Consider the following 27,303-nt stretch of genomic DNA (forward strand, 5'->3'; position numbering starts at 1 on the left):
TAATCAGATAAGAGTCAACTACTCCTATCTATTCATTGGATGATAATCAATTCAATCCGATCAGCGTTGTGGGGTTGGTCCGCCGAAGGATATAATGCTAGTCCGGCTATCTCCGCTTGTCTCGATGTTGAGACTTGGCTTGAATATTCAATCTTTGTATCCTCCTCATCTTTTCAATCTCCTTCCACTTGAGCGAACCCGAATGAGATGACAATCCATCACCTTACGCCTAAGAACCCCTAAATCCCCTTCTCCTTCCTACCCTCCTCCTTGGCCTCCTTCTCCCACCTCTCCAACTCACCCCTTATGGCCTCCAGTCTCTGCTCGGGCGTAGGGTGCGTAGCCCTCGTCCAAAGTTTGAACATCGATCCGGTCCATGAGTTATCTTTCTTGGATTTATCGATAGGTTGGATCTCGTGTAGGTCCGCAACGGAGGTGGAGAAGTACGAGAGGGCGCGGGAGGGGTCGTACCCTGCCAGAGCTAGGATTCTACAACAGACCGAGAAGATCAGTGTCATTCGGTTATATGTTATGTAATCGAGCAGTTCACCCACCTCAACCCTGCTAGATCAGCTTCGTACTCGTGCACGAACTGGAATCCAATTTCACCGTATTTGTCGGCCAGTTCTTCAGTGCTGGTTCGTCCGACGTTGGCTAATGCGTCGTTAACGGTGGGACCTAGGAACCAGCTACGAGCGACAGAAACGAGATCAAAATCAGTATCTCGTTTCTTGATGTTACCCCAAGAGTTGACTGCGCAATGATATGAAGGAAGCGTTGTGCGAAAGAGAAGATTCAGTACTCACGTAAAAGGCCAGATAAACGCTCTGACCAGATCCATACTCAGTCCTAACACACTGGGCCAAAGTACCTGCTGCTGCGATAATGTCTCCAAATGATGACTCAACAACAGATGACCCATCTCATGAGCTAACACACAAGCCAGTTGTAAAGTCTGTTCTTCTGTCGGCTGTGGTGGAGTTCTTTTGCTCGAAGCTGAACTAGGTGATGAGAATAAAGAGGCGAAGAATCCCTGGGATGGAAGTTGTTGAGGTTCGGTCTCGTTCTGTATTTGTGAAGTCGCCCTGGGACGTAGTATCATATCTAAAAGACCGGTGAAGACAACTATTCCACCCGCTCGTTTGCCACCAAATCCGTAGGAAAAGGCATTCTCCTCGTTCTTCTCCATCAACATCAGATTATATGGCGGTCCAATCTCTAGATGTTCTTGTCCCGAATTGGACTTTTCACCAGGTAAGACGGAATGTAATCTTGATGATACCCTTGGTCTAGGTTTAATAGGATGATATGGTGCCGGTGGTATAGTTATGATCTGTCTCGGATCATCTGTAGTCGGTAGAAGAATATTTAATCCTGATTGTTGACTCTGACTCTGACTCTGTAAGAGGATCTTCTGATTTTCCGTCAAATTATGACAATCCGCCAGAATCGCACTCTCCAATCTACTGAGAGTACTCTGCACCCAATTCCACCTCCAGTCGTTCGGGGGTATTATAGGTGGAGCTGGCGATTCGGCGGTAGTCAGAAGGTTGATAACGGATTTATACCAATTTGAACCTGACAAGCTATTCGATATTGTATCTTCCTCTTCTGGCGTCAACAAGATCAACCTCCATCTTCCAGTCAACGGTACTCTCTCTAATCCCGCAAGGTATACACTGATGAGCACCAAGAAAGGTAGACCGAATACTATGCCGATGAACCACCTTGAGAGCTTGTACCAATGTTTGAACACTTTCAGACCTAGCCAATACCTCCGTAATTGATCCACCTCGTTCTGTTGGGTCGGGGTCAAATCTTCCCATGAGACTTTAGAAGCAGGGTGTAAAGGCGGTATGAAGAAGTTGCCCTTCCTTATCCAGCTTAACGCGTGCCTCTCATCCCTCGCACATTCTTTATAAGCTTTGGGAGACATCGATCTGTCTCCCCCTCCTCTACCCCTCCGACGAAATGAGTTGGGGAACGGAACGGGATAAGCGACCTTGCCGTTCTTGCCCATCATCCCTCCTCCAAGATTCTCATCGTATTCTGAATCCAGGTATGCCTCTGCATCCTCTTTGGTGAGAGGAATCCATTTCTCATCGTCGCACCACATCTTCCAAAATTCATTGGCTTCAGCACTGACTTTGGGTTCGACCACGTCCTGCTCTAGCCATCTGCCGGCGTGGACCATCTTGAATGCTGCGAGGGTTCCGATGGGGAAGAAGGAGATGATTATTCGGGAGAATGCCGTGGCGGCTGTTAGGATGGATGTGCCCTGGACAAATCCAGTATTTAGCTTTGAGTCGATCTGGGAAAAGGAGTGTAGGTGTGATATTGGGTTACTCACCTTTAGAATGGCTATAGACGCTGGTAATAGTGGTATAGCATCTCTTCTGTGGGTAGCATGGAAGTACCGACGATGTCCAAGTATGTTCCGGAGTGTTGGGGAGTGTGACGTGGAACGTTGATAGCGAGTGGTGAGAGATAAGCTTGTTGTGAGTGAGAGAGGTTGATCGTTCTCAACAGCTCGACCTTTGCCTTTGATATCAAACTTTGAGCTACTCTCACGAGTGATATATGGTTGTTTTGAGGACGAGGCTAATGACGAAGGAGTGGACGATGAAGCGAAAGAGGCTGTGGGAACATGGAGGAATGTCGGGGTGTACAACCCGTGAGGGGATTGCCGTGAGAGTTTGGCACGTTTGACTATGAACATTGTTGTGTTATCATCAAGAAAATAGATGTTGTAGTCTGCAGTGAGTTGTCAAGAGGTTTACTGGAATCAAGCTGAGCCAAGATGGTGGTTTGTCTAGGGATGATATGTATGACATGTGAAGACGAGATAGCGAAGATGGAGATGTCCCGAAATAGAGTAGCGCTTACGTCTGATTATGCGGTGAGTCGGCAACAAATTAACAAATACCCAAACAAGGCACCAATCATTACAAACTAATCTCCGATTCATTACATACAGTGCGACACCACATTACAACTCAATCGTAATCATCTTCCTTCCTGGTGCCCCACAGCGAACAGCGTCATTGACACGAATGAGAATGGAATAGATTCCAGCAGGGAGACTATCTTTTCTCTGCTCTTCTCTTCTCAGTGCTCTGCCTTTATAGCCATCATTCATATCAGAAGCAAACATATATACCATTATACCATCAACCACAATGGTATCGAAACAACATGCCCACTTACTCTCCCTGGTGAGAAGTATGATCCCTCCCCTCTCACCGAAATTACACAAGGGTCAAGCCGGTACGTCCTCCTTCTCCTCTCTCGTTTGTTTTCCGGAAGACCGAACCAAGCTAAGCTGATGCATGTACAGGTAGAATTGGTGTGCTCGGTGGATCAGGAGAGTGAGTCAAAGGGCGATAGACCATGTACATTCAGTGTACCGGAATACTGACCAGCTCTCGCTTGATACTTAGCTACTCCGGAGCACCTTACTTCTCTTCCATGGGAGCTATGCGATTCGGAGCTGATCTGGCGCATGTGATCTGTGAGCCTGGGGCCGGAGCCGTCATCAAGACCTAGTGAGCTCCCTTCATCTTTTGCGCCGAAAAAAGGAGGACAGTAAGCTCATGGTGGGAGATTGATTGTAGTTCGCCAGACCTCATCGTACATGGTGTATTGGACGAATCGAAATCCATGGATCAGATCAAGGAGGAGTTGAAAGGCATAATGGCTAGATTGGTGAGTTATGTCTTCACGACGACCTCACGGAAAAGATAGGTGACTGGGTCTGGGTTCTTACGATATAGCATGTCCTCATTGTTGGACCTGGATTAGGCCGTTCAGAGCATATGCAGAACTGTGCGAAAGTGGCTTTCGAAATTGCGAAAGAGAATGATCAGATGGGTGTGGTAGTGGATGCGGATGGATTATGGTTGGTGCAGGTGAGCTAATTTCCCTACCCAAACAACTGTCATCTCATTGATCCGTCTGTCTTTGTCTATTTGTCAAACTACATGATGAAGTATATCTGAACATCACTCGTGCTGACTCTGCGACTTACACAGAACGGACCTCAAGTAGTCATGGACTGGCCCGGTGTACCTCGTATAGTCTTGACTCCAAATGTAATGGAGTTCAAGCGACTCTGCGAGAAGTTGGTGAGTAATTACCTCAGCTGAAATGAATTCCCTCGCCATCCGATTCAGCTACGACGGGCTCCGAAGCTGGACTGACACTTAAATTCTGTTCAGCAAATCGACCCAAAATCGTCTCCCGAGACACTATGTCCCAAGCTCGCTTCGGCCCTAGGCAACGTGACAATCATCCAGAAAGGATCCACCGACATCATCTCAAACGGAATGAAAATCCCTCCATCTCTGAGACCTGACGGTTCAGCCTCAGACGAGAAACAAGGTGGTAAGGATGATATTTTGGAGAGTGATACGGAGGGAGGACTGAAGAGGGTTGGAGGTCAGGGTGATATTTTGAGTGGAAGTACGGGGGTATTGATGGCTTGGGGGAGTGAGTGGGTCAAGGGGTCTTATGAGTGAGTGTAGGGTTTTATCCTCCCACACCTCCATACTTTCATTTATCGTCCGGACGTCTCTACCCACCAAGCTGCCGCTCAAACGAAGATTGGAACACAGCTGACGAGTATTACACCATTGTAGACACGTTGGTCATCCCCCTCCTTCGGATAAAGGTATCGCAGAGAACATCCCTCTCCTCGCTGCGTACGGCGCGTCAACGTTCAATAGGACAGTATCGAAACGAGGATTCGAGAAGAAGGGAAGAAGTATGGTTACCGGAGATCTGGTAGATCTGGTCGGTCCAGTATACGAAGAGCTGTTCGGTCAACCGGGTGAAGAGGAGGGTAAAGGGAAGCTTTAGACGAATTCTGCTTTGGGGGGTTTGAAGTGATATCTCTCGGATGACAGGAGCGGAAAGGTTGAATAGATATTTGTTATTGGACTGATGCATGTAGCTATAAATACACAATCGACTATGCTAACCTCGTACTGTCGAACCAAATCTTGATTCTGCTTTTATACTTCGTTTACCATTCTTAGTACATTTCCAAACTCTACAATAACAGACATAGTCCTCAGCAATCTCCATTTGTTGTGATCAGACAGACAACTCACCATCCCATCGTTAATCTCATAATCCTGCAACGAAACGTGATCCTTAAAATTCGTATACCATTTCTTCAGCTGGATCTTCTGGGCCGTCGTACCCGTCTGAGCGGCAATGAGTTTTTTGAGATCTCCAACTGTATCTGTTGCGAGGCATTTTACTCGGACTATCGCGCAGTGTAGACATGTCAGCTTTTGCACTGAATTTAAACCGGAATGGAAAGCTGATAACTCAGTGAGGGATGAATGACCCACCTTTACGTCCCATTCGGTCGTTTGCTATTACTTCGATGAATCGCATTGATGCGCTGTGAGATTAGATATGACATCAGCCTACCTTCTTGACACCGGGTCACTTATCTTACACATCCTACCGGAGGAATATTTGATGAATGTGTCACTCACGCTGAAGGAGCAGAAGGCGCAGCAGCAGGCGGTCTAGCAGGTGGACCACCCGAAGGTCCAGAGGGGGGTGCTTTGTCTCTTCGTCTATCTCCATCCCTTTCTCTCCTATCATCTCTATCCTTATCTCTATGCCGCCTCTCATCATCCCTATACCTATCCCTATCTCTCCTATCTCTATCATCCCTACTAGACCTATAATCTCTATCCCTATCATCCCTACTCGACCTATAATCATCCCTGTCCCGTCTACTATCACCCCTAACGCCCATCCGATCCAAGGGATCCTCCTTCCTCCCCAGACTCCCCAAGCTCGTACTAGACACGTTACCCATAGTATTCCTCACCCCCTGTTCCCTCGTACCTCCAAATCTCTGCGGTACTTCCCCCCTCTCCCTTCGTTCCGCACGCTCTCGAGCGGTGGGCTCCTCATCTAATGGATCTCTGCGTGAGGAGAATGAACCGATGGGGTGGGTGGGTTTTTTATAGAATGATAACTCTCTGGGTTTCTTGGGGTGTCGTGGTGGAGAGCGGGAGCGGGAGCGGTTGCGATGAGATGGGGAGGGGGAACGGGGCATTGTTGGGGGATTATCTCTTCTTGAAGCGGGCTCGATTTAGAGCTTCGGGTTGGGTGTGGTGGGTCTATATGATTGTTTTTTGGGCGGTGCTTGAGTGCGATGGTGCTGGTGACAAAGATAGGATGGACGAGGTCGAAATGACCAGAAAGCAAAGTAGTCGACTTTATGAGCGGCAATTAATGGTGAGTTTAAGATAGGTGCGAGACTAAATGGGAGGTATATCTATATTATGATCGATTGCTCTTGGTGCCCCGCCATAACCACATCACTATCTCATCAACAATAACAATCACAAAAATATCCCTTTAAAATCCATTTTATCATGTTTCATTTGATCATACTTCATACCTCGCCCTCACTACAGCGAGGGCAGCTCTTCTCATTGCAGCTATCATTGCAGCTATCAAGGAAGAAACTAGAGGATCTCATCTAGACTCACCACCAGCCCAGCTGCTCACCTCCTCGAGGAGAAGCGACCAAGTCTAGTGAGTTCTCAATCAATTGTCTGGGATGAGTCCGTTGATTAGGAAAGTCGACTGGACTGACCTTGATATCCTATACCAGGACTGGCAACCGAGCCAATCTCCAACATGGAGAGTTTGATGTCCCAGGGCTCTTCCTCGAGCCGAAATTCGTTATCTCAAGCTGGACTTTCGAATCGTCCGAGTAAATCTTCATCTTCCAAGCGACCGAGAGAGGAGAATAACGGAGTCAAGCAGGAAGAGGAGGATAATCCCCCACTCCCAGAGATGGACGAGGTGAATTGAGAATTCCCTTTCGATCACATACAGCTCTTCAGATGTATGGCCGGATGATGAGCTGATGGTGCAACTATCATAGCATTTCGTCACTTTCCGAACCGATGTAGTAGGAGTCCAATACTATCGAGGACTAGTAGGAAGAGGTGAATATGTCATGCTCCGCAGACAGCCTGAGAATCAGTACGACTCAAATGCAGTCCAGGTAAGCTCAGTGATATCAGTACATCTTCCTGCTATAGCTGACGTATGGGTGCCATCAGGTGATCAACGCGTCAGGCTCTCAAGTTGGACATATCCCTCGTACGGTAGCTGCAAGACTCGCAGAATTGATGGACATGTCGGCGATCACTGTGGAAGGGAGAATGGTAGGGCAGAACCTAGATGGGGCGAAACATTACAAGATGGGAATGTGAGCTACGTTATGCTGAGTATTAGCTCGATAAAAGCTCATCGAACGATATATATATAGGGACCTATCAATCTACGCCAAACCATCTTTAAAAGAAGTACTTCAAACTGAACTCTCATGGGCACTCAACGAAACTGCCGTACAGAAACCACCTCCCACTGCTTCTTTGTCAATCTCGGTATCAGGTTTCAAAGGGCATGGTAATTCTGGTGTGGGGTTACCAGCCGGAGATGAACCCGCTATGAAGAAGTTATTGGAAGGGTTGAAGCAGATTGGAGAAGATCAGAAACAGGCTGATAATGTTATGGTAAGCTATCTCTCGCAATCTTCTGTGCCAAGAAGTCTACTTTAGCTGACAAGAGTGTCTTGTACAATTCATTAGGATTCATTGACTTCCGATGTTGACGTTTCCAAATTACCCCTTCATCCCAATCCACCTGGAATTGCGAACGGTCAGCTGAGTACGGATATGCTACCGCATCAAACCCAAGCTTTGAAAGTGAGTCTACCCGCCCTTATATGCATTTGCTTTCGGTTTTCACCAGCGCTGATAGCTGGTATGTAGTGGATGATCGAACGAGAAAATCCTACTTTGCCTAAAGCACCAGGAGACAAACAAGTCCAATTTTGGGTCAAGCAGAAGGGTGATTACAAGGACTACTTCCTCAATGTAGCTACTAAAACGCCGCAATACGATGAACCTGTTCTTGGAAAGGGCGGTATCATTGCGGACGGAATGGGCTTGGGTAAGCTAGATTTCGCATTTTGGCCAAGTACAAAATCAGTAGCTGATGACCAATTTTACAGGAAAAACACTTACCATGCTTTCCTTGGTGTTGGCTACTAAGAAGGACAAGGGTGCTACATTGATTGGTGAGTTGACCTTAAAGAGATTCTTGTCAAGTTTAGCTGACTCAGATGCTTCATTTGCTAGTTTGTCCTCTCTCTGTACTGAGCAACTGGGAAAAGCAGATTGGAGACCATGTAGCGCACGGTCAGATGACTCATTATACTTATCATGGTGCCTCCAAAGGCGTTACGGCAAAGACTTTGGAACAGTACGATGTAAGCTGAAATTCTCGCGATATGGCAGACCTAACAGCTGATACGGATGTGACGATCAATTTAGGTGATCATCACTACCTACAATGCTGTAGCTGCAGAAGCACCAATTGAGCCAGCAAAGAATGGAAGTCCGACCAAGGCGAAGAAAGCGAAGGGTGCTGCTGCTTCAGCTGGACCACTGTTCAAAGTGAAATGGAAGAGAGTGGTAGCTGATGAGGGACACGTTATGAGAAATCCAAAGGCGAAGAGTAAGCTGACTCGAACCCTTCAACCTGCAAGAAAGCTGACAGACATATGAAAACGCAGTGACGCAGGGATTTGCTGCTCTGCAAGCTGATAGGCGATGGATTTGTACCGGTGAGCTGCTCCATTGATCTGCAGTACATAAAGTTTGTGGCTGACTCAGGTACTCCAGGGACTCCTATTGTCAACTCTCCAAGTGAGCTTGACCCTTCTTAACTCATCTAAGAGACGCTTTAGCTCATGTCAAAACATTGAGTAGGTGACCTCGGCTCCCTCCTTACATGTTTACGAATCTGCAAGCCCCTCGATCAGCCAGACTACTTCAAGACTCTCCTTCTCCGACCTCTCAAACGAGGTGATCCGACCGCAGCGAGGTTACTGCAAGCCCTTATTGGTGAAGTACTTCTCCGTCGCACGAAGGAGTCGAAAGACGCGAAGGGGAACAAGATCATCGAGCTGCCTGGTATCGAGTATTTCCGAGTTGGCGTCAAGCTTGATGAGGAGACGAGGAAAGTTTATGATGAGATTTTGGAAGGTAGTAGGCAGAGATTCCAGGAGGCTATAGAGACTGGTCAGGTGAGTTACTAACCTTTTCGAATTCGTATATCGCAGGAAAATGGAGTGCTAATGGAGATGCGATTTCAGGGCACCGCCAACGTCTTGAGCATGTTGACTCGAAGTAAGCTGTTCAACAGCATGTATCTCGGATTTATAGTAGCTGACCTTTCGTCTCTTTGACAGTGCGTCAGCTCTGCCTTTCTGCCCAGCTTGTCCCTCAGTCTTTCCTCGATGATCTTCGTCGACCCATACCTAAAGTCCCCGCTGGTCCAGCCATATCCATTTCATCCCTGACGCCCGAGAAGAAGGAAGAGCTCATAGCTAAACTTCGACAATACGTGGAAGAAGATACGGAATGTGGTGTGTGCTATGACGAAGCGGAGTTTGTGAAAAGACCTTGCATTACGGATTGCGGACATGCCTGTGAGTTTCTTTAGTACCAGTGTGGATAGAATAGCAAATTACTGATACAACGAACAGTCTGTTATCCATGTATCGAGCGAGTTCTCCTCACCGCTCCATTATGTCCAATGGACAGACATCCAATAGGTCTGCCATCAATATTGGAACTACCGCCAGACGATACACCAGAATATGTCGATCCGCTCGAATCATCTCGGAAGGATACATCGCTCTTACCTGTTAAATCTGCTAAGATTGACGAGTTGGTTAAGTACCTGAAAGTGTTTCCAGGAGATGAGAAGACGCTGGTGTTTAGTCAATTCACGAGCTTTTTGGATCAAGTGGCGTTGAGGTTGAAAGCGGAGGGAATGGAGTGGACGAGGTTTGATGGGAGGATGAATGCTTCGAAGGTGAGACGAAATTAGCTAGCTTTCTCTGATCTAGCAGGGTTATCCAGCTGATTGAACTGGAATGGATGCAGAGACAACAAGTCATCAGCGAATTCCAGCGACCCATCACACCTAAGAATGCGAAATCTACGCCTAGAGTCATGTTAATCTCTTTGAAATCTGGTGCGGTGGGATTGAACTTGACTGCAGCTTCGAATGTATTTTTGGTGAGTCAGCTATTGAAAGAAATGCTTCGAGTAGACTAGCTGATGAGATTACGGTCAGTGCGATCCATGGTGGCAGAGTGCTATTGAAGCTCAGGCGATTGATAGAGTACATAGGGTGAGTTCGTCCACGCCAATCTTTCGATAAGGGTCTTAGCTCTCTAATGCTCTATATGGGTTAGATGGGTCAAAAGAAGGAAGTGAGGGTGTTTCAGTTGATTGCTGAGGATACGGTCGAATCGGCTGTGTTGGATATTCGTAAGTTGTATCAATATAGCACAGCTGGTCGAAATTTGACCAGGTGAAATAGCTGTTGTTATGTGAACATCTGCTGATGCTCGTTTCCACTGATCAGAGAAAAGGAAAGATGCTCTTGTGGCTAAAGTGAGTGGGATCCATCTAATCGCCTCGTAGCTCGCCTATAGACTGATCTCTCTGCTGTTGCTATAGGCATTCGAGAAGTCAAGTAAGGAGAGTAAGATGACGAAGAAAGAAGCTAGGTTCGAGGAGTTGAAGGAGTTGCTGGGTGTGCAATGAGGAAGGGAGGGCACGATGGTAATTATGGATGTTGACAAGACGGCATGACTGTGATGAGAGAGGAAGTGAAAGGAAGAGGAGTGTTTGATAATGATTTGATATGAAATTAATGAATACATGTTTGATAGTATTTGTAAGTAGGGTGATATGTCCATGCAATTTATATGTCAATTCCACACATCGTTCTGGTCTATTTGTAACAGTCAATACATGCGGCATCGCGGTATTATGCCCAAACCTAAACCTTCCTACGCAACCTGCTTCTCCAACCCTTCTACCTCTGCACCACCCAGCAAACCCTCATACCCCTGTAAATTCCTCCTCTCCTTCGCAGGTCTCCCATCCCTTCTACGCCTATTCAAATGCCCCCTCTCCAAATTCGTTGTCAGCCCATCCACCCTTCCCTCCCATGCCCAAATCTCCTTCTCCGTCCTGAGGACTTTCCCACCATCTAACCCTCGCTGCTTCTCTTCCTCCGATCTGGCAGCTTTGTTGGCGTTGTACTCGTAGTACAGTTCCCCTGGCGTCTTCTCGCCTGATATCAGACTATCCCAGTGGCCTGGATAGTTCCATTGTGGGGTTGTGAGGTTGGATTGTTTGGGGTTGTTTAGACGCCAGACGAATGTGGGTTTACCTCCAGAGGAAGATGGGGAAGAGGAGGTGGAAGGGCGAAGAGGCAGTTTGAGGAGGAGGGATTGGGATTGAAGGCGGGCGAGGATTTGGGATTTTAGGTGGCTAGACAGGTGCCAAAGGGATTAGCTCGAGCTCGAACGACATGTCATGGGACGGATGCAAGTGCTTTCCTCTGTAATCCGTACTCTGCGCCATGAAGAGTAGCCAATATAGGGGACTGATCGGGATGACTTGAGGGGAAGATCAGACTTACGAGGTAGATACGAATGGATGACCCTCCGGAATAACATTCACCCCCTTATCCTTCTTGGTCATAGCTACCACATTCTTTCCCTTGCCTTTGCCTCTCGTACTGCTCTCTGCTGTGGTTGAAGAGCCGGCCTGACTTTGCGATTGGGAGGGAGCAGCATGAGGGTTCTCAGATTGGTAGATCTTTAATGCCTGTTTGACTAGTTCTTTGGTTGTTAGGCCCTGTGCGGCATTGGTGTCGGAGAGGATTTGGCGGACTAGGCGGAACGCCGAGGGGAGCTGGGAAGTGGGGCGGGTGAGGGACATGGTGTTGGGTTTATCGAGCGATAGGACAGATAGGTGATTTTGAAGAACAGCGAAATATCAAATTCGAAATCTCGAAATATCCAGTAAAGTCAAGCTTGTCGAATGGGTCGGGTCGTACGGTGAGGATTGCGTAACTCCGTGATTGTCCGAAGGGTGTGGCATTTATTTTCTATCCTTCGAACTCACTTTGACTTTTCGAGCCATGCATCTCAATCTCAGACTCAGCTGAAATCATACATATACATTGCGTTTATACATAGGTATACAACTTGCACATAAAATCCATCTCGCTATCACCACCCTCCGTTATCAGCACCTCGGATTTGGATCAACTTCGCCAAGATGCACTTATTAGGCCACAACTTACCAGACCACAAACCTCTCAAGGTGAGTTCCGTCTCCCCCTTCCCCCACACTCGCAACGACAAAAGACCATCATACTAACCCATACACCAGATCGCCCTCCTAACATTCTACGGCCTCTCCCACCCCCTCGCCTCCCGCCTTCTCGCCAGACTCTCAATCCACTCCGAAGCCCTCGTATCGGACCTGACTGAACCCCAACTCACCTCATTATCCGCCTACCTCTCCTCCCCAGCAACCACAGCCAAAGTACGAGAAACGCAGATCAACCTTGCTCCTCCGGGGGGGAGGGCCCTGCCCCTGCCTGGTAACAAATCTGTCGTGGGGGCTGTAAATAAGGGGAAGGGGAAGGAAGATCCGCTGGATGAGCTGAAGCTTGAGACGGAAGCTAGGAGGGGGATGCAGGGTGATATTGCGCATTTGAGGATGGTTGGGACGTATCGTGGGAAGAGGTGAGCTTTTTTATTGATCTCAATAGGAAGGGGTGTGATGAGGAAATGGGGACGTGGTCATGTCGGGATGAGGGATGGAAGCTGCAAATGGTGCTGGTGATGATGCACGATATGACAAGGATCGCAATTCAACTGTCATAAAACAGTTGGTATAGTCGAGACGTCTCTATTCGAAGGAGGTCAAACATGACATAGACATACGCATACGATCAATATCAAAGACGAGGGAGTCGATCGAGTCCATCAAACCCTCCATATCGTATCAATCGCTAACACACCCTATCTCTACCCCTAGACACGCAGCAGGATACCCCGTCCGAGGCCAACGGACCCAGACGAACGCTTCGACAGCCAAAAAGCATAATCGAGTAGAACGAAGGGGTTTCGCAACGTGAGTAATGTAGATCTGTTGCCAAATTGTCCAAACTGTCTTCCTGCCATTCAAAGGGGAATGAGGCACTTCCGTCGCTATAGTGCATTTGGCTGGGTTGAGCTGATCCTTTTGCTTTTCGTCTCAGATATTCCCTTCGTCCATGTTTCGGGTCTACCGAGATACCATCCCCGCCATCTAGATCTAGGATACTGAGCGAGGTTTCTTGTTTTGTATAGCTAGTATCACCTCACAATGCATCAATCATATATAAATACTAATTCACACATCTGTGTATATGTTCTCGGAATGGAATCGCTTTTCGTCCGTTAATTTTAACTGGATATCTGATCAGTATCTCAAACGAAACATCAAGACCAGCCGAATGTCATGATAAGTGTCACAATGCAGTGATAATGCATAAAAATCTAATCAAACCTACACACACACCCATCTACCAGCCTACAGCCATCTTACTGAGCAGCAACTCTCGCTCGTTTGGGTTGCCATGCTCCGCCCGCCTTCTTGTCTGTCGTCTGAGGGGCAGAAGCAGTAGAAGGAACGGGTTTACGTTGGATAGGTAATGGAGAAGATTTGATGGTGTTGAAGACTCGCTGGGCGTGCTCGGCATTACGGATGAAGAATCCTGCGAATCGCCTGTGCGAGGTTGTCTCTTCTACGTGGACCATTGACTATGGTCATTTTCCATATATCAGCTCATACTCTTCTTGACCCGAGCCTTCCTTTCCTCAATTATGATAATGTATAAGAGAATCTCACTCACCCCATCAATGGTGAAATCCAAATTATTCGTGACGATCCTCTCCCCATCCAACAACGTCTCCTGATTCACTCCCTTTGCATAAGTCCTACTAGCAGCCTTGAGCACCATGAGCTGCTGTAATATCTCTTCCTCCCCTGTCTCCCCCTCAGAGAACGTAACGAGCTTCGAAGCGTCAATCGAAGTGTACAGCTTCAAGAGGTTTCGGATGTTCGACACGCCCTTGACGGCTACTACGTCCGAGAGGAACAATTCGAGATGTCGTTGGGTGGCGTCTATGGGGGGGTTGGCAAGATACGATTCGAGCGCGGAGGGATCTTCGTATGGTGGGGGGTTGACGTTGAGGTATTTGGGTGAGGCGGATAGGAAGAGGTCTTTGAATGTTTCGAGGGCTTCGTCGCTGGGGGATGAAAGAGAGATATCAGCTTAGCCCTGGCACGAGGAGGTGCATGATATGAAAGCTGATTGAATTTCCTCGAGGTTTTGAGGTAGGATGCGATAGATACGCTGAGAAAACACTCACCCGCCCCGTTGTAAAACAGCCAACTGGTCTGCGTAATGTTCCTTCACAATACTCATGATACTCTCGTCGGAAGGTCCAGGAGAGAGGGTAGTGCAAATAGCGAGAAGGGCATACATCCTCTCACATTGCTTTGTGATCTATCAGACATGCAATATATCAGCTAAATCTGATGATGCACAGAGACTGTCAGCTGACTCACCGAACCATATTGGTACGACCTGGTGTGGTACTGCTTCATCCTGATGAAGAAGATCAAAACGGAGATGAAAGTCTTGATGGCGTCTGGCCATCTTCCTAAAGCCATGTAGGCACATCCGACGTGGTAGTACGTGGTTACGTGACATGCTGTGATTCGCGTTAAGAATGCACCACCTGAGAGATCGACATTTTCCATTGTTTGGAGGGCCACTACGTTCATTTGAATTGTTTCAGCATACACAGTCAAACGTAATGCACACCAACATTGGCGGGACGCTCTCCTTATAATGGATCAAGCAAGAAGAAAAGGAGGCCACACTCACAAGTAGGATCCCCCAAAAGCACATGAACTCTCAATAAACAAATCAACGAGAAGTACCCCAAATTCCTATACAGAGGTTTACTTCCATACTCCCCAGCCAACTCTTGAACTTCTTCCGCTGATTTCCCCTGCTTCTCCGCCTTGAGTTGCTCGTTGATCTGCGATTTTTGGACGAGGGAGTACAAGACGTTGAGAACAGAGTAAGAGGACCAGATGTTCTGCGCTTCGGACAGGGCTTCTAATTCCTCTTCGTTCTTGTTCTTGGGGTTTGCACGCCAGGTGGAGAAGTTGGAGAATTGGTAGACGAATTCGTCGAGCATGTCCCAGAGCCATTGGATGGGAAGGTCGAGGGGGACAGGGCCGTCGGAGTCTGGTGAGGAGCAAAAGAATTAGTAGATGATCAACCTTGGCTTTGTGTCATGCCCATGCTCTATGATTATACAGTTGAATTGACACTCACTTAAAAGGTAGTTGAAGAGTTCACAGATATTCTCATAAGATTGGAATCGATCATCGATGGTAGGTTGGAGTTTGGCGTAGACGTGTCTGAAGTAGAGCTATAAATCCTATATCAGCTGTTGAACTATTATACATTCGAGGTAAAGATCAAGCTCACCTCTCGATAAAGAGTCAAGAATACTTGATCTATAGACAAGATGGAGATGATAATTAGCTATGCTCTTGAAACCATTAGCCAAGGCATAGCTCACCATTCCCAACCAAAGGAGAGATCAATTCAGCTTCTGGCCATTCATTTTGGGAGTAATGAGCCTGAGTCAACTTGTTCCATCCTGACTCGTACATGTTGGTGATGGTGGGTAGGTCATTCTCGAGGATAGCTTGGTGGAAGAGGACGAGGAACTGGAAGAGTGATTGGATGAGAGTTAGCATAATCGATCATAATACTGCCCCAGATGAAGCAGAACGACATATCCACATCCGCTCATTCTGATGTCCCATCAACAGGTCGAGCAGTCCAATAATCCCATAATCCAACAATAACCTCTTCCTTCCTACCATATGCTCCAACCCTAATCCTAACCAAGAGCCAAACCCAAACTCACCCTCTTAACATCCTCCGGAACCTGCTCCAAAGCCTGCATCTGCTCCTGCTCCTGCTCAGCCACCATGAGCTGTTGCTGAGCGTACGCATGTTGTTCCAACTCTTGTAATCTCCTGTACTCGTCCGCGTCCGACTCGGGGTTGTAAGATTGGACTGGCACAGCAAGGGAGGAAAGGAGCTCGTCCTCTGTTGGTTCGTAGAATGCTGTTGGGTCGGCCATTTTGGGAGTCTGGTTGCTTGTGCTTGTGTGAATGAGGATAGTAGGGGTGATCTATACGTTGATCTTTTAGGTGATGTCTTGTAGCAACAATGAACCACGAACAATGGACAATAGTGCACAAAAACTCAAAAGTCAGAAAGTGGTTGAAAGCTGCCTCGAAGTGAGATCGAGGCTAAAACGCCGATGAGAAAGTGAATGTGGCACTTGAGGAATACCCCCTCCACTTGGGATGACCGCTCATGTCAAGTGAGAGAATGAAGATTCAAGCTACCGTACGAACCACACATATAACGTACCATCTCAAGCAAGGCTGTCTCCAACTCCGACAGACAATTACAGACGCCCATAATGCAAGTTCTACGACCGGCTGTCCGATGTTTAGCTGCTCGAAACATCCCTCTCCGGAATATTCCCACTCCTTCGCCTGCCGGATGTAGTTATTGGGCATACCGAACTTACGCTACAAAGTCTCAGTCGCCCCCGCGCGAGAATGACATAGACGATGGCGATCTATTCGGAGATGCTGAAACAAGACATGGTACCTCAAGACAAGCAAGCGATCAGCTCAAAGTGAGCGCAAACCAGGACCAAGCTGATTACGAATTTGGTGAAGTTGCGGTAGGTCGCTTCTCCAGAAAGCCTCTTTTGAATTGGAAGGAGAAGGTGCGCATGCTTACTATCTTCATTCCACCCATCTAGGATGATGATACACCCTCATCGAGCAAGGATCAGCTCCTCCATCGACCGAAATTACCGAGCTCCATCAAAATGCTGAATAGGATCCTGTCAAGGCAGAGGGCAGTGGAGATACCTGAGCATGAATTGGAAGAGAAGTTTGTGAGAGGTAAGTTTACTGATCTCGTCACTTTCTGAGGTGAGGCTGAGCTCAACCTCTTTATCCCATCTTATGGGAATTTACTGTCGGAATGTAATGCTAATCTTTCAATCTTATATGTATAGGCAGAGGCCCAGGCGGCCAAGCAATAAACAAGACCAACTCCTCCGTCTCCCTTACCCACATCCCAACAGGAATCCGTATTCAGTCCCAACCCACCCGATCAAGAGAAGAAAATCGGAAAGTCGCTCGAAGGATCTTAGGAGAGAGATTGGAAGTACTCAGGACGACAGGTCAACTGCCGGGGTATGATATTCCTGGAATCGTCGTGGATATTCCTCAGGATGATGGGGTACCGAGGAGTAAGAAGGAGACGAAGAAGCTTGAAGAGAAAGTTTTGAGTGGGGCTTACACTAAGAAGGAGGTTAAGGAGGAGAAGTTGAGGATTAGGAAGGCGAATAAGAAGAAGAAGGCTAGGAGGAAGTATGGGAAGAAGGGTGAGATGGAGGAAGATGAAGGAGAAGGAGATACGATAAATGCCATCGCTGAAGTACCGGATGGTAGTAGCAGTACAAGGGTATGATGATGCATGATTATGATACATGTGATTTGGTCGTCAAGACTGTCTGTCATTCTCTGCTACCTCTTTTACTCTCTCTTTTAGTCATTCTATGTGGTCAACCTCAAAGACTATGGCCCAGTCTCTAGGTTGATCTGTTTACCGAATTTGGCGTATCTATGCATCGAAAGAAGTGGTATGATCAGCAAATAGATTTCTCTGTGTCTGTGGATCGGAACAGCTTTTCATGGCTGACTTTCTCTCCATCTTTGAAATACGAATATGAGATAGCACAGAAGCGTAGACCAAGCAGTCCAAGCATCCATCTCAGGCGCCAGTGTCCATTAGACACCATGATCACTCCTCATCTTCTGCCCCTCTCGTTCTGACGTATATAATGGTAAGACACAAACAACCACTCACAGCTGTACTTTCAAATCCTTCATCCCCGTCTCACACTCCCCTTTCTTACTCTCCAACCCCTCTATCTCCTTCTCGTACCTTTTCAAATCACCTTTCAGCTGTTTCCTAGCGTCTTTCACCGATAGATGGAAGAAGGAGTCTCCAAGTTTGTATAAGATAGGTTCTGAATCCGAGTCGGCCAGCTCGAGTTCCATCGAGAGATCATCGTAGTATTCTTTTTCCTCCTGTCGGGGTGCGTAGAACGATCCATACAGTCAATTCTCCATGCTCCTATCGGGTTGAAGGCACAAGGTATGAAGGACATTCATTGACTTACGTTTTTGATTTTCAGGAGATCTTGTATGTCAGTCAAGCGGTTGTTGAGCTTTGAGAATGTATTTATACGCTGTTGATCCTCTATTATACCCATTCAGCCCTTTCAGCTAGGTCTGCTTCGACTGTTATAGAAGCTAGACGGGACCCACCCCAAGCTACCTCCACTCCGTCTCCTTCGTCTTCTGGTGGTAGCTATGTAACGGGATATATGTCAGCTACATCGTCACTCAGGCAATGGTCTTGGGACGCTCAGCTTACTAGACTCATGTTGCTGCTATTGTCTGGAGTTTGACTTTGTATCTTTCTTTTTGTATGAGAGAGATCAATCTCAACAATGTTCAATCTCCATTTACTCGCACAGATCGTCCTTGCGCTACGAGTTGCATCAACAGTGTCCGATACATTTGATCCCGCCCTCGCTTGTACAGGTTACACGTCATGACTTGCCTGTCCCTCGTCATATTATGCCGCATTACGTTGATAACACGCGTATACGAGTATACGCGTTCAAATGCCAATCGATGGGTTTGTCTCACTTAGCTTCCATTCCACCCAAACCAAAAGTAAGTCATCATACAACTACTCGTAATTATTATTGTTCAACATCAACACCTCATGTCACGTATCCCAGTACCAAACGGAGGTCTACATCATCAACTACCACACTCAACCTACGAAGCAGCCTCAGATCCAAACTATAGCCCACAACCCAATCAACGAAGAATCAGTATGAACACCCATAGTCCCGCGGCGGATACTAGGAAGAAGACGAATAAGAGGGATGAGGTGAGTGGGGGTTCTGCTTCTCTTTGTGCTACATCAAGCCTATCATTCCTTTCTTCGCTTGTTGTCATTCTCCCTACTTCTCCTTTCAGATGGATATCACTTGATGCATACCCACAACCCATTATCCTCTTTCGGGTACGCAAAAGGATGAGAGGGGATAGGAGCAGGAAAAGGGATTGTTGTTTGTGGCTTTTATTGTTTTTAGTGTAACTTTGTGTTTCAAAGCTATGACCTATGATTGGTATCCTTATTCACATCACAATACATCACTTGTACATCTCATCTTTCCATCTTGATTCCTATCTCAAAGATATCATCGCCTTCACCTCTTCATCCATCCATTTGTCTTTCTATCACTCATTCATCTTTCCATCTCATAAACCGTTCAAATCCGTCGACATTCACTTTGACTTTTTGATATCCGGCGCGAGTTGTTTTGATTTTACTTTTTGATTTCTTTACTTTGTTTGCCCTGAAGCGAGTTGCTCCGACCCAAACAACCATCATCCATCAATTGTCTCTCTTTCTTTCTTCTTCTTACCTTGATCAAATCATATCATTCTCCCTTCCATTTTCTTCCCATCACGTCTCGTTATCATCCCATCCGTTTGCGCCCGCACCCGTCTTTACGGTTATCTATCTACTCACATACCTTACATCTCTATATCCATCTTTGATCCACTATCTATTCCACCCATCCTGGCTCATATATTCGCGTCATTGGTTCTCTTGCTCAGACTACTCTTTCATCTGCATCTACAACAATCACAATGTCACGTTCACAATCTCAATCCGGATTCACTGTTCCTCCCCCTCCCCCTACGACCACCCAAATCCCCCTCGACACCCCTCCATCGTCTATACGCTCGACCAACTCCTCAACCACGATGGAACGACCACCCATACCCCACTCGTCATCTGTCCCCTTCCCCGCATCTTCCCATTCTATAACTGCCTCTGATCTTATGGCTGTGCCACCTTCACCTGCATCCAAACCCGTTCCACCTAAACCTCACCGGTCGGTATCAAACCCTTTCAAACAAAAATCCAAATCTACTCCGTTCCCATCTACCTCTGTACCGTCATCCGGTACCGCTACTCCATCAAATCTACCGCCTACCCCTGAATCTGATGATATCCCTCAACGACCCCGATATCATTCTACCCTATCGCGCTCCCAATCTACTGGATTTGCTGGTAAACTACAGTCATTGAGAAAGAAGATTGAAAATGAATTATCAAGGAAAAGACCTGGTTCAGGTGCTCCTTCAGCTCAATCTTCCGGTAGAAGAAGTACCAACAAGAAACTTCAGAAAGGAACTGTAGCTGGACTTCGACCAAGTCCCGCTCTCACTGTCCCAGAGGGAATGAGCGTAGCAGATGCTTCGCAACTTTGTGCCGCCAAACGAGCGGATTGTGTTCTCGTCGTTGACGATGAAGAGGGTTTGAGTGGTATTTTCACTGCTAAAGATTTGGCTTTCAGAGTGCGTTTGGACCCCAGAAAGCATCTGAAGCGAATAGGAGATATTCACTGATTGTGTGTGCGTCTGTGTGTAGGTCACTGCTGAAGGCCTTGATCCACGACTTACCACTGTCGCCCAAATCATGACTAAGAACCCTATGGTCACTCGTGATACTACGTCTGCCACTGAGGCTTTGCAATTAATGGTCAGCAAAGGGTTCAGACACTTGGTGAGTTAGCTAGCTTTTGATTTCATCGTCCAGAGCTGACAGATCGCCCTTAGCCTGTATGCAATGAAGACGGCGATGTCGTCGGTTTGCTCGATATCACCAAAGTATTCCATGAGGCCCTTGCCAAGGTCGAAAGAGGATCTTCGGCCACCTCTCAACTTCACGCTGCTCTCGCCGGTGTCCAATCCGAACTTGGTCCTGGTCTCTCCACCAACCCACAAGCAGCAGCTATGATGGCTTACGTCGATGCTCTCAAAGATCGAATGGCTCTTCCAGACTTGACTACCGTCGTTGACACAAGGGTGTCACCAGCGACCGTTACCCCTCGAACTTCTGTCAGAGAAGCTGCCAAGCTCATGAAGGAACGACGAACTACTGCTGTTTGCGTCATGGAGACCAATGCTGGTACTTCCGCTATCTCCGGTGTCAGTGGTGGCAACAACATTCCTAAGATCGCTGGTATCTTCACTTCAAAAGACATCGTCCTCCGAGTCATTGCTGCCGGTCTCGATGCTTCGAGATGTAGTGTGGTGAGAGTGATGACTCCTCATCCTGATACTGCTCCTCCTACCATGGTAGTCCAAGACGCCCTTAAGAAGATGCACAGTAAGTTGGTCCTTGGCTGAGCATGATGTCAAGCTAACTCATTCGCATAGATGGCCACTACCTTAACTTACCTGTCGTCGAGACTGATGGTCGACTGATCGGTATCGTGGATGTGCTCAAACTCACATACGCTACCCTTGAGCAGGTAAGCTGACGTGTGCGCCTCGCTGTATACAATAGCTGATGAACGTTATCGGTAGATCGAATCCATGAGCGAAGACCGTTCCAACGAGACTGGACCCATGTGGGGTAAATTCTTCGAAGCTCTTCCCGGTGCTGGCGGTGACGACGACTCCGTCTCCGTTGTCTCTGCGTCTGACCGACCCGACACACCCTCTCGACCAAGCCATGGTCGAGGACTCTCGTCGATGACTTCACCGATCTCTGAAGTTATGCCCAACGACTCGGCCTCAGCAGTTGATGACAATGCCTCAGAATTCGAGAAACGAGGTGCAGCTTCTTCGGTCGCTCCCAACCCCGTTCCGGTGGATGACGGTACATACGTCTTCAAATTCCGAACTCCCTCTGGACGAACCCATCGATTCCAAGCTCGACACGATTCCTACGAATTACTCAGGGACATCGTGGCTGGTAAACTCCTGACCGATCCATTCTTCACCGCTGAGGGAGCGAAAGAAGGTCAAGAAGTTCATCTACCGGACCCATCGAACTTCACCTTGCATTACACCGACGACGAAGGTGATCTGGTAACCATGACTGCTGATGGGGACGTGGCCGACGCTGTGCGAATTGCCCGAGGTCAAAAGTCAGATAGGGTAGTACTGTTAGTGGACGGTGGAAAAGTATGGGAAGAGTTTGCGAGAGATCTCGGAGGAGAGAAGGCAGTGGAGGAGTTGAAAGAGGTCGAAAAGGATATTAAAGCTGTGGAAGAATCTGAGAAAAAGATGGAACAGCCAACTGCTGATCCGACTTCAGAACCTACGTTCGGACAGGAGGGAGTGGTTCACGCTAAATCTGCTCCTGCGCCCATTCCCACGCATGTCTCTGGAGTGGGATCGGGAGATTTGATTGCTGGGGTATTGCCTAAGGAGATGGCCCTGCCTGCTGCGATTGGGTTCTTGGGGATTGTCATTCTGGGTGTGTTTGTTATGGGCCGAAGCAAGTAAATGGATAGGCTATGACACGTTATATTCCTGCCTCTCTGCGTAGAATCGTATATAAATAACGAGTAGATTGAAGTTTTAGATGGACGGGTATGTACGATATTTTGATGTTTTGATGTGGCTCTTGATGAATGTATATGGACTTTTCTCCTTGCGACAGCGATAGGATTGGAATTGAGATGAGTATGATATCGGCTAAAGCAGCCGGCCAGTTTAACCGAAATAGTTGTTCATCGGGTCAATAGAGACTACTCGAGTAGCTGACTGAAATGAGACCAAAGCAGATTAATCCCAATCACAGTGACTGGTGCACACTAAAAACACTGCGCTAAGACTTTGACCGTAAGGTTACGGGATGACGGGAAGGGTTTTTGGGAAAGACCCCACATGCTCACAACTGAGTCCGGCGGGAAGCAAAAAGCAGCCACGGGGCCATATTGGTGAAGTGGGGCAACTGAGCGAAGGATCATGTGCATGGAATGACTTTTAGCTTACTTTGTGAGTTAGCAAATGTTGGATTCTTTCATGATGATTCTCTTCTCTTAGCTTAGTGTGTTTTCTTGATTCTTCCCGTTTTAGGGATGTCTACGTATACATGGTCAAGCTTAGCTTAGAGGTGTGGTCATGAGAAGTAAGAGGGTATGACGAGATGCCTGCGGAATGGGGATATGCAGAAGCAATGTATAAGTATATATTCTACGAGCATTCGTGAACCCCAGTCTCCCATTCTACTTTGTTAGGTCGTTGACTTATCAGATAAAGAGCGCAGTACAGTATGAGGTCGATCAACTTTTTGGCGATCTTATCGTTCCTCGTCTGGGTTGAAGGTGGTATCGTACCTCGTCAAGAAGGGAATGATACTTCTTCATTCACCTCATCCTCATCGAATGGACAAAGTACTAGAGGAACATCAAGTGATTCGTATAGCGGCAGTACCTCAACAAGAACCTCGACTGGTTCAACCAATGCGAACACATCGTCCATCTACTCTTCCAAAGTCGCAACTGGAACCTCTACACAGAGCTATAAATCCAGCACAACCCCCTCTGCGTCACCTTCAGCTTCCGCTTCCACTTCAAGCGTGGTAGTGGGCGAGGGTACCACCGACCTGGGCTGGATACCCACTTCTGCGAATCCATCTCCTCCTCCCTTGGCTACAACGAACAAGAACGTCATAAATGCTACCAAGACTACTTCGACTGGTGGGACACCTACGCCTGTTGTTTTTGATGATTATTCGGATGATACCCTCGAGAAGTTCTGGGATGATTATGTGAGCAAGCTTGTTTCTTTGCCTTATGAATCAAGTCATTCTTCATCTAGCTCGAAGTACCCCTATGTACAGCAGCGGTGTGTTCGCAGAATTTGAATGCTCATCATCTTCCATCTTCCTTGCACCATAGATCGGCCCAGTGCAAGAACCTCCCTTCCGCAACACCCCACTCCCACCTCAACCGTACCCTCTCCCAGAGGACCCCCCAACGCTCTTCCCAGATTACTTGGTCAACTGCCCGGAGAAGGTTTTGACGCAATACCAGTTCCCCGAGGGATTCCTTTTCGGTTGGGCGACGGCGGCTCAACAGTGGGAGGGGGCTGTTAAGGATGGTGGGAAGGGACCGACTGTTTGGGTGAGCCGTTAGCTAATGCTTCTCTCTCTTTTGACGAGCTGAGGTGTTGTGTGATGTGGTAATGTAGGACTGGACAGCGAGGTTCCCTGGGTTTATAGCTGATAATACTACTTCCGGTGGGTATCTCCCATACCGTACAAGAGGAGAAAGCTGACTGTACTGGTACGGTAGATGTCGGTGATCTGGGATATTACCTGTACAAACAAGGTACGTTACACTATTATCATACAGTATCACCATTTCATTCATTCCCATATTAGAGGATATTGACACACCAAATACTCTACGCAGATATCGCCCGTCTCTCAGCCCTTGGGGGGAATGTCTATTCCTTCTCGCTCTTCTGGACACGGATCTACCCCTTCGGTTCGGCCGACTCACCAATCAACGAGGAGGGCGTGGAGTTTTATAGAGGTTTGATTAATTATTGTTGGGAACAGGGTGTTGAACCTGTTGTGTGAGTTGCTCTGAGATTTTTCTCCGTCTCGGTCAAATCCTTTCGTCAGATATATATTTGCTGAATTCGTACACTTGGGTAGAACCCTCTTCCACTGGGATACACCGCTTGCTTTGCAGTTGAAATATGGTGGATTTGCAAGCGAGGAGATAATAGATGATTATGTGAATCACGCTGTGAGTTGGATTTTCCCCCTTATAGGCTTCTTCATCACACTTGCCGTATTACGCTCTGAAGAGAAGAAGCAATATCTGAATCTTGCTGATACTGTATCATCGCCTTGGTGATCGTTTAGGAAACCGTCTTTAGACAATATAATGGGACTGTGCAGAAGTGGATAACCTTCAACGAGCCAGTTGTATTCTGTAGTCAAGTGAGTCCAATATGCGAAATACAACATTTGTAGCTGACGATAAAGCGATTCTGTTAGGGCCAGTATCCCATCAATGTAAGCTTATTTTTGACAGAGTAGTATGTATGATGCCTCGATAAGCTGATCTAAGCCTCCTCCCCCAATCCACAGCAAACCTTCTCAGGAGGGTTGAATACTACTGTATACCCTTACACATGCAGTTATCATCTCACTCTGGCACATGCCAAGACAGTCCAGCGATTCAGGGAGCTAAATATTCGTGAGTGCGACGAATGTTTCTCTCATGACGACAAGGCAATTTTTGACTGATCCGCTTCACGACGATTGCAGAGGGACAGATCGCCTTCAAGTCTGATAATTTCGTGTACGTCTCGAGACCACCCGTCACTACGAAAGGTTTCTTTCGGCTGATGATCCTGGTACCACAGCGGCGTACCTTGGAGAGAGGGGAATGAAGACGATATTCGAGCGGTTGAAAGGCATGGAGTGAGTGCCACTTTTCTACAGTCGACGAGTAGATACAGTACAGCTATTGATAAGTGTTACACAATTACAGGCCTACCAGATTGGGATCTTCGCTGAACCAATCTACAACACCGGGGTAAGCAAGCTTGAAAATGCTGGGAAATCGACTGAGACTGATCATGGCGTTGTGGCTTCAGGACTGGCCACAACTCATCAAAGATGATCTTCCACCTGAGATCCTGCCTCGTTTCTCGGATGAACAAAAAGCTTTGATCAAAGGTACTGCAGACTTCTTCGCCATTGATGTAAGTTGGTCTGTAGCCTTTTCCCGTATCCAGACGAACATGCTATCAAGAAGTTTGGCTGATCCTTTGAGGTCACATAGGGGTATCGAGTGGGATACGTAACAGCCCCTCCAGCAGGATTCGAAGCTTGTATCGCCAATATCTCAGACCCACTCTGGCCAGCATGTAACCAAGTGAAGTAAGTACGGATCTGTCTCAGGTGTACTGCGCTGCATTGACAATACAAAAAAGGGGTAAGATGCAATGTTCACAATTGATAACGTGGTTCTAGCTTCTACGAGCCGACACCATACGAATGGGGATTCGCAGATTTTGCAGATCAAAGAGTACCATGGCTTCAAAACACCTGGAAATACCTTCGAGGTTTCCTCAAGGGATTGCTTGAGCAGTACCCTACAAGCGGCGGGATCTACTTGAGTGAATTTGGATTTGCTGAACCTGTCGAGGATGAGTAAGTCGTACTGTACCTCCTTTGGGAACGATCTTGTTGTGAACGCAAAGTCAGGTGTGATCAGCTGATGACTCGCCACTTTCCTTAGACAACTGTACAAATACAGGGCCACGACAGATACGAAGCGAGAACTGTACTTCCTAAGTTATCTGGGGGAAGTGCTCAAGGCTATACATGAAGATGGGACGGATGTTAGAGGTACCTTCGCTTGGAGTTTGGTCGATAAGTGAGTCTGTCCCTTCTAGCAAGTACTTTGATGGGAGGGTCGGACCTACGCTTACGTTGGTTGGATCTGTAGCGTTGGTATCTAGCCACCTTGTTTCGAAGTTTGGTCCTTGCAATGAGGAACGCAGCTGATAATTTGAATATTCGATTCTTGCGCGATCAGTTCGAATGGCAAAATGGATTTGCAGTGAGGTTCGGTAAGTCACCTGGCTCTTCCCATCAGCTAGCAATTCCAACAGCAACCCGGCCGATGGAAGGGTCTTCGCTAACGCCCGATCGCAGGTGTCCAATATGTCGACTTCAATAGGTAAATTGTCTCGGCCTAAATTTGCTGGTTTTGTCGAGCTTTTTACTGACAGATTGAGGTAATCACTTATGCTAGTCCCACTCTTGAACGTACAGTGAGTTTAAGTTCAATAATAGCACTGGAAGTGTCCCTCCAATGGACAGAAGAGCACTGACAGTGCTCATAACAGTTCAAACGCACTGCAATTGCTATGAGTAAGTTTTGGAACTCGCATCGAAGTGGATAGACCACCTCCTTGGCAAAGGCAGCACGTGAAGAACTATTTTATGGATATCTTCAGTGCTTGCTACTTATATTGGAATCGAAGCATATTATAATTCACTTGTCAGTGGCACGTGTCGTTCTTGAAGCTTGATATATTACATTAGGGTTGCGATGGAAAAGAGATGTTATACTGCTGTATTTCCTTCACTTTCCTTTTCTGGATCACTTATATGGTGCAGTCGGTGATGATCAATTCGATCTATTGAAGAGCACGGACCACAATCCCTAACCTGAATTGAATAGAATTAGCCCAGCTTATTTCAGAGGCGGTTGTGCCAAAGACTATTTCGTTGCAAATCTCGTTTGTCAGCCGTCTGTAAATCATTGCCACTCTTGAT

At 47.2% G+C, this 27,303-nt stretch overlaps 11 protein-coding genes across 11 annotated transcripts; 6 read left to right on the forward strand and 5 right to left on the reverse strand.

Annotated features, from left to right (window-relative positions):
• Positions 1-239: 239 nt before the first annotated feature.
• Positions 240-2,719, reverse strand: I302_106137 (uncharacterized protein; the record flags this gene model as incomplete). Its single annotated transcript, XM_065870219.1, has 4 exons — positions 240-489; positions 555-689; positions 807-2,278; positions 2,351-2,719. 4 exons carry the CDS (start codon positions 2,717-2,719, stop codon positions 240-242), a joined length of 2,226 nt encoding a protein of 741 aa, XP_065726291.1.
• A 460-nt stretch (positions 2,720-3,179) lies between these two features.
• I302_106138 (ATP-dependent (S)-NAD(P)H-hydrate dehydratase) lies at positions 3,180-4,857 on the forward strand (the record flags this gene model as incomplete). The annotated part of the gene is made up of 8 exons (XM_019191881.1): positions 3,180-3,267; positions 3,338-3,368; positions 3,441-3,545; positions 3,615-3,705; positions 3,774-3,908; positions 4,032-4,124; positions 4,218-4,513; positions 4,638-4,857. The coding sequence occupies 8 exons, from the start codon at positions 3,180-3,182 to the stop codon at positions 4,855-4,857; spliced, it is 1,059 nt and encodes a 352-aa protein (XP_019046511.1).
• A 175-nt stretch (positions 4,858-5,032) lies between these two features.
• On the reverse strand, positions 5,033-6,082 carry I302_106139 (ubiquitin-like protein 5; the record flags this gene model as incomplete). Its single annotated transcript, XM_019191882.1, has 4 exons — positions 5,033-5,050; positions 5,112-5,269; positions 5,358-5,410; positions 5,508-6,082. 4 exons carry the CDS (start codon positions 6,080-6,082, stop codon positions 5,033-5,035), a joined length of 804 nt encoding a protein of 267 aa, XP_019046512.1.
• Positions 6,083-6,672: 590 nt separating this feature from the next.
• I302_106140 (uncharacterized protein) lies at positions 6,673-10,670 on the forward strand (the record flags this gene model as incomplete). The annotated part of the gene is made up of 20 exons (XM_065870220.1): positions 6,673-6,840; positions 6,923-7,045; positions 7,104-7,252; positions 7,313-7,559; positions 7,635-7,751; positions 7,818-7,998; positions 8,060-8,125; positions 8,187-8,317; positions 8,382-8,565; positions 8,624-8,674; positions 8,733-8,756; positions 8,820-9,136; positions 9,206-9,239; positions 9,302-9,541; positions 9,599-9,930; positions 10,002-10,136; positions 10,195-10,251; positions 10,316-10,391; positions 10,489-10,517; positions 10,584-10,670. The coding sequence occupies 20 exons, from the start codon at positions 6,673-6,675 to the stop codon at positions 10,668-10,670; spliced, it is 2,748 nt and encodes a 915-aa protein (XP_065726292.1).
• A 248-nt stretch (positions 10,671-10,918) lies between these two features.
• On the reverse strand, positions 10,919-11,858 carry I302_106141 (uncharacterized protein; the record flags this gene model as incomplete). Its single annotated transcript, XM_019191884.1, has 2 exons — positions 10,919-11,405; positions 11,557-11,858. 2 exons carry the CDS (start codon positions 11,856-11,858, stop codon positions 10,919-10,921), a joined length of 789 nt encoding a protein of 262 aa, XP_019046514.1.
• A 342-nt stretch (positions 11,859-12,200) lies between these two features.
• On the forward strand, positions 12,201-13,282 carry I302_106142 (uncharacterized protein; the record flags this gene model as incomplete). Its single annotated transcript, XM_019191885.2, has 4 exons — positions 12,201-12,245; positions 12,315-12,673; positions 12,969-13,064; positions 13,192-13,282. 4 exons carry the CDS (start codon positions 12,201-12,203, stop codon positions 13,280-13,282), a joined length of 591 nt encoding a protein of 196 aa, XP_019046515.2.
• Positions 13,283-13,516: 234 nt separating this feature from the next.
• On the reverse strand, positions 13,517-16,150 carry I302_106143 (eukaryotic translation initiation factor 3 subunit L; the record flags this gene model as incomplete). The annotated part of the gene is made up of 9 exons (XM_019191886.1): positions 13,517-13,735; positions 13,828-14,224; positions 14,348-14,484; positions 14,547-14,755; positions 14,869-15,237; positions 15,328-15,424; positions 15,484-15,512; positions 15,578-15,728; positions 15,932-16,150. 9 exons carry the CDS (start codon positions 16,148-16,150, stop codon positions 13,517-13,519), a joined length of 1,827 nt encoding a protein of 608 aa, XP_019046516.1.
• A 348-nt stretch (positions 16,151-16,498) lies between these two features.
• On the forward strand, positions 16,499-17,568 carry I302_106144 (uncharacterized protein; the record flags this gene model as incomplete). Its single annotated transcript, XM_019191887.1, has 3 exons — positions 16,499-16,768; positions 16,850-16,994; positions 17,111-17,568. 3 exons carry the CDS (start codon positions 16,499-16,501, stop codon positions 17,566-17,568), a joined length of 873 nt encoding a protein of 290 aa, XP_019046517.1.
• Positions 17,569-17,675: 107 nt separating this feature from the next.
• I302_106145 (uncharacterized protein) lies at positions 17,676-18,549 on the reverse strand (the record flags this gene model as incomplete). Its single annotated transcript, XM_019191888.2, has 5 exons — positions 17,676-17,721; positions 17,968-18,191; positions 18,284-18,363; positions 18,432-18,474; positions 18,541-18,549. The coding sequence occupies 5 exons, from the start codon at positions 18,547-18,549 to the stop codon at positions 17,676-17,678; spliced, it is 402 nt and encodes a 133-aa protein (XP_019046518.2).
• Positions 18,550-19,838: 1,289 nt separating this feature from the next.
• On the forward strand, positions 19,839-22,493 carry I302_106146 (uncharacterized protein; the record flags this gene model as incomplete). Its single annotated transcript, XM_019191889.1, has 5 exons — positions 19,839-20,552; positions 20,626-20,760; positions 20,814-21,366; positions 21,417-21,511; positions 21,567-22,493. 5 exons carry the CDS (start codon positions 19,839-19,841, stop codon positions 22,491-22,493), a joined length of 2,424 nt encoding a protein of 807 aa, XP_019046519.1.
• Positions 22,494-23,265: 772 nt separating this feature from the next.
• On the forward strand, positions 23,266-26,399 carry I302_106147 (uncharacterized protein; the record flags this gene model as incomplete). The annotated part of the gene is made up of 16 exons (XM_065870221.1): positions 23,266-23,763; positions 23,894-24,118; positions 24,186-24,234; positions 24,290-24,325; positions 24,410-24,575; positions 24,658-24,751; positions 24,871-24,948; positions 25,006-25,023; positions 25,099-25,207; positions 25,279-25,312; positions 25,377-25,434; positions 25,505-25,549; positions 25,611-25,718; positions 25,799-25,896; positions 25,990-26,169; positions 26,258-26,399. The coding sequence occupies 16 exons, from the start codon at positions 23,266-23,268 to the stop codon at positions 26,397-26,399; spliced, it is 1,938 nt and encodes a 645-aa protein (XP_065726293.1).
• Between the last annotated feature and the right edge of the window lie 904 nt (positions 26,400-27,303).

This window comes from Kwoniella bestiolae, chromosome 4, assembly GCF_000512585.2.
Source record: "Kwoniella bestiolae CBS 10118 chromosome 4, complete sequence".
NCBI lineage: Eukaryota > Fungi > Basidiomycota > Tremellomycetes > Tremellales > Cryptococcaceae > Kwoniella > Kwoniella bestiolae.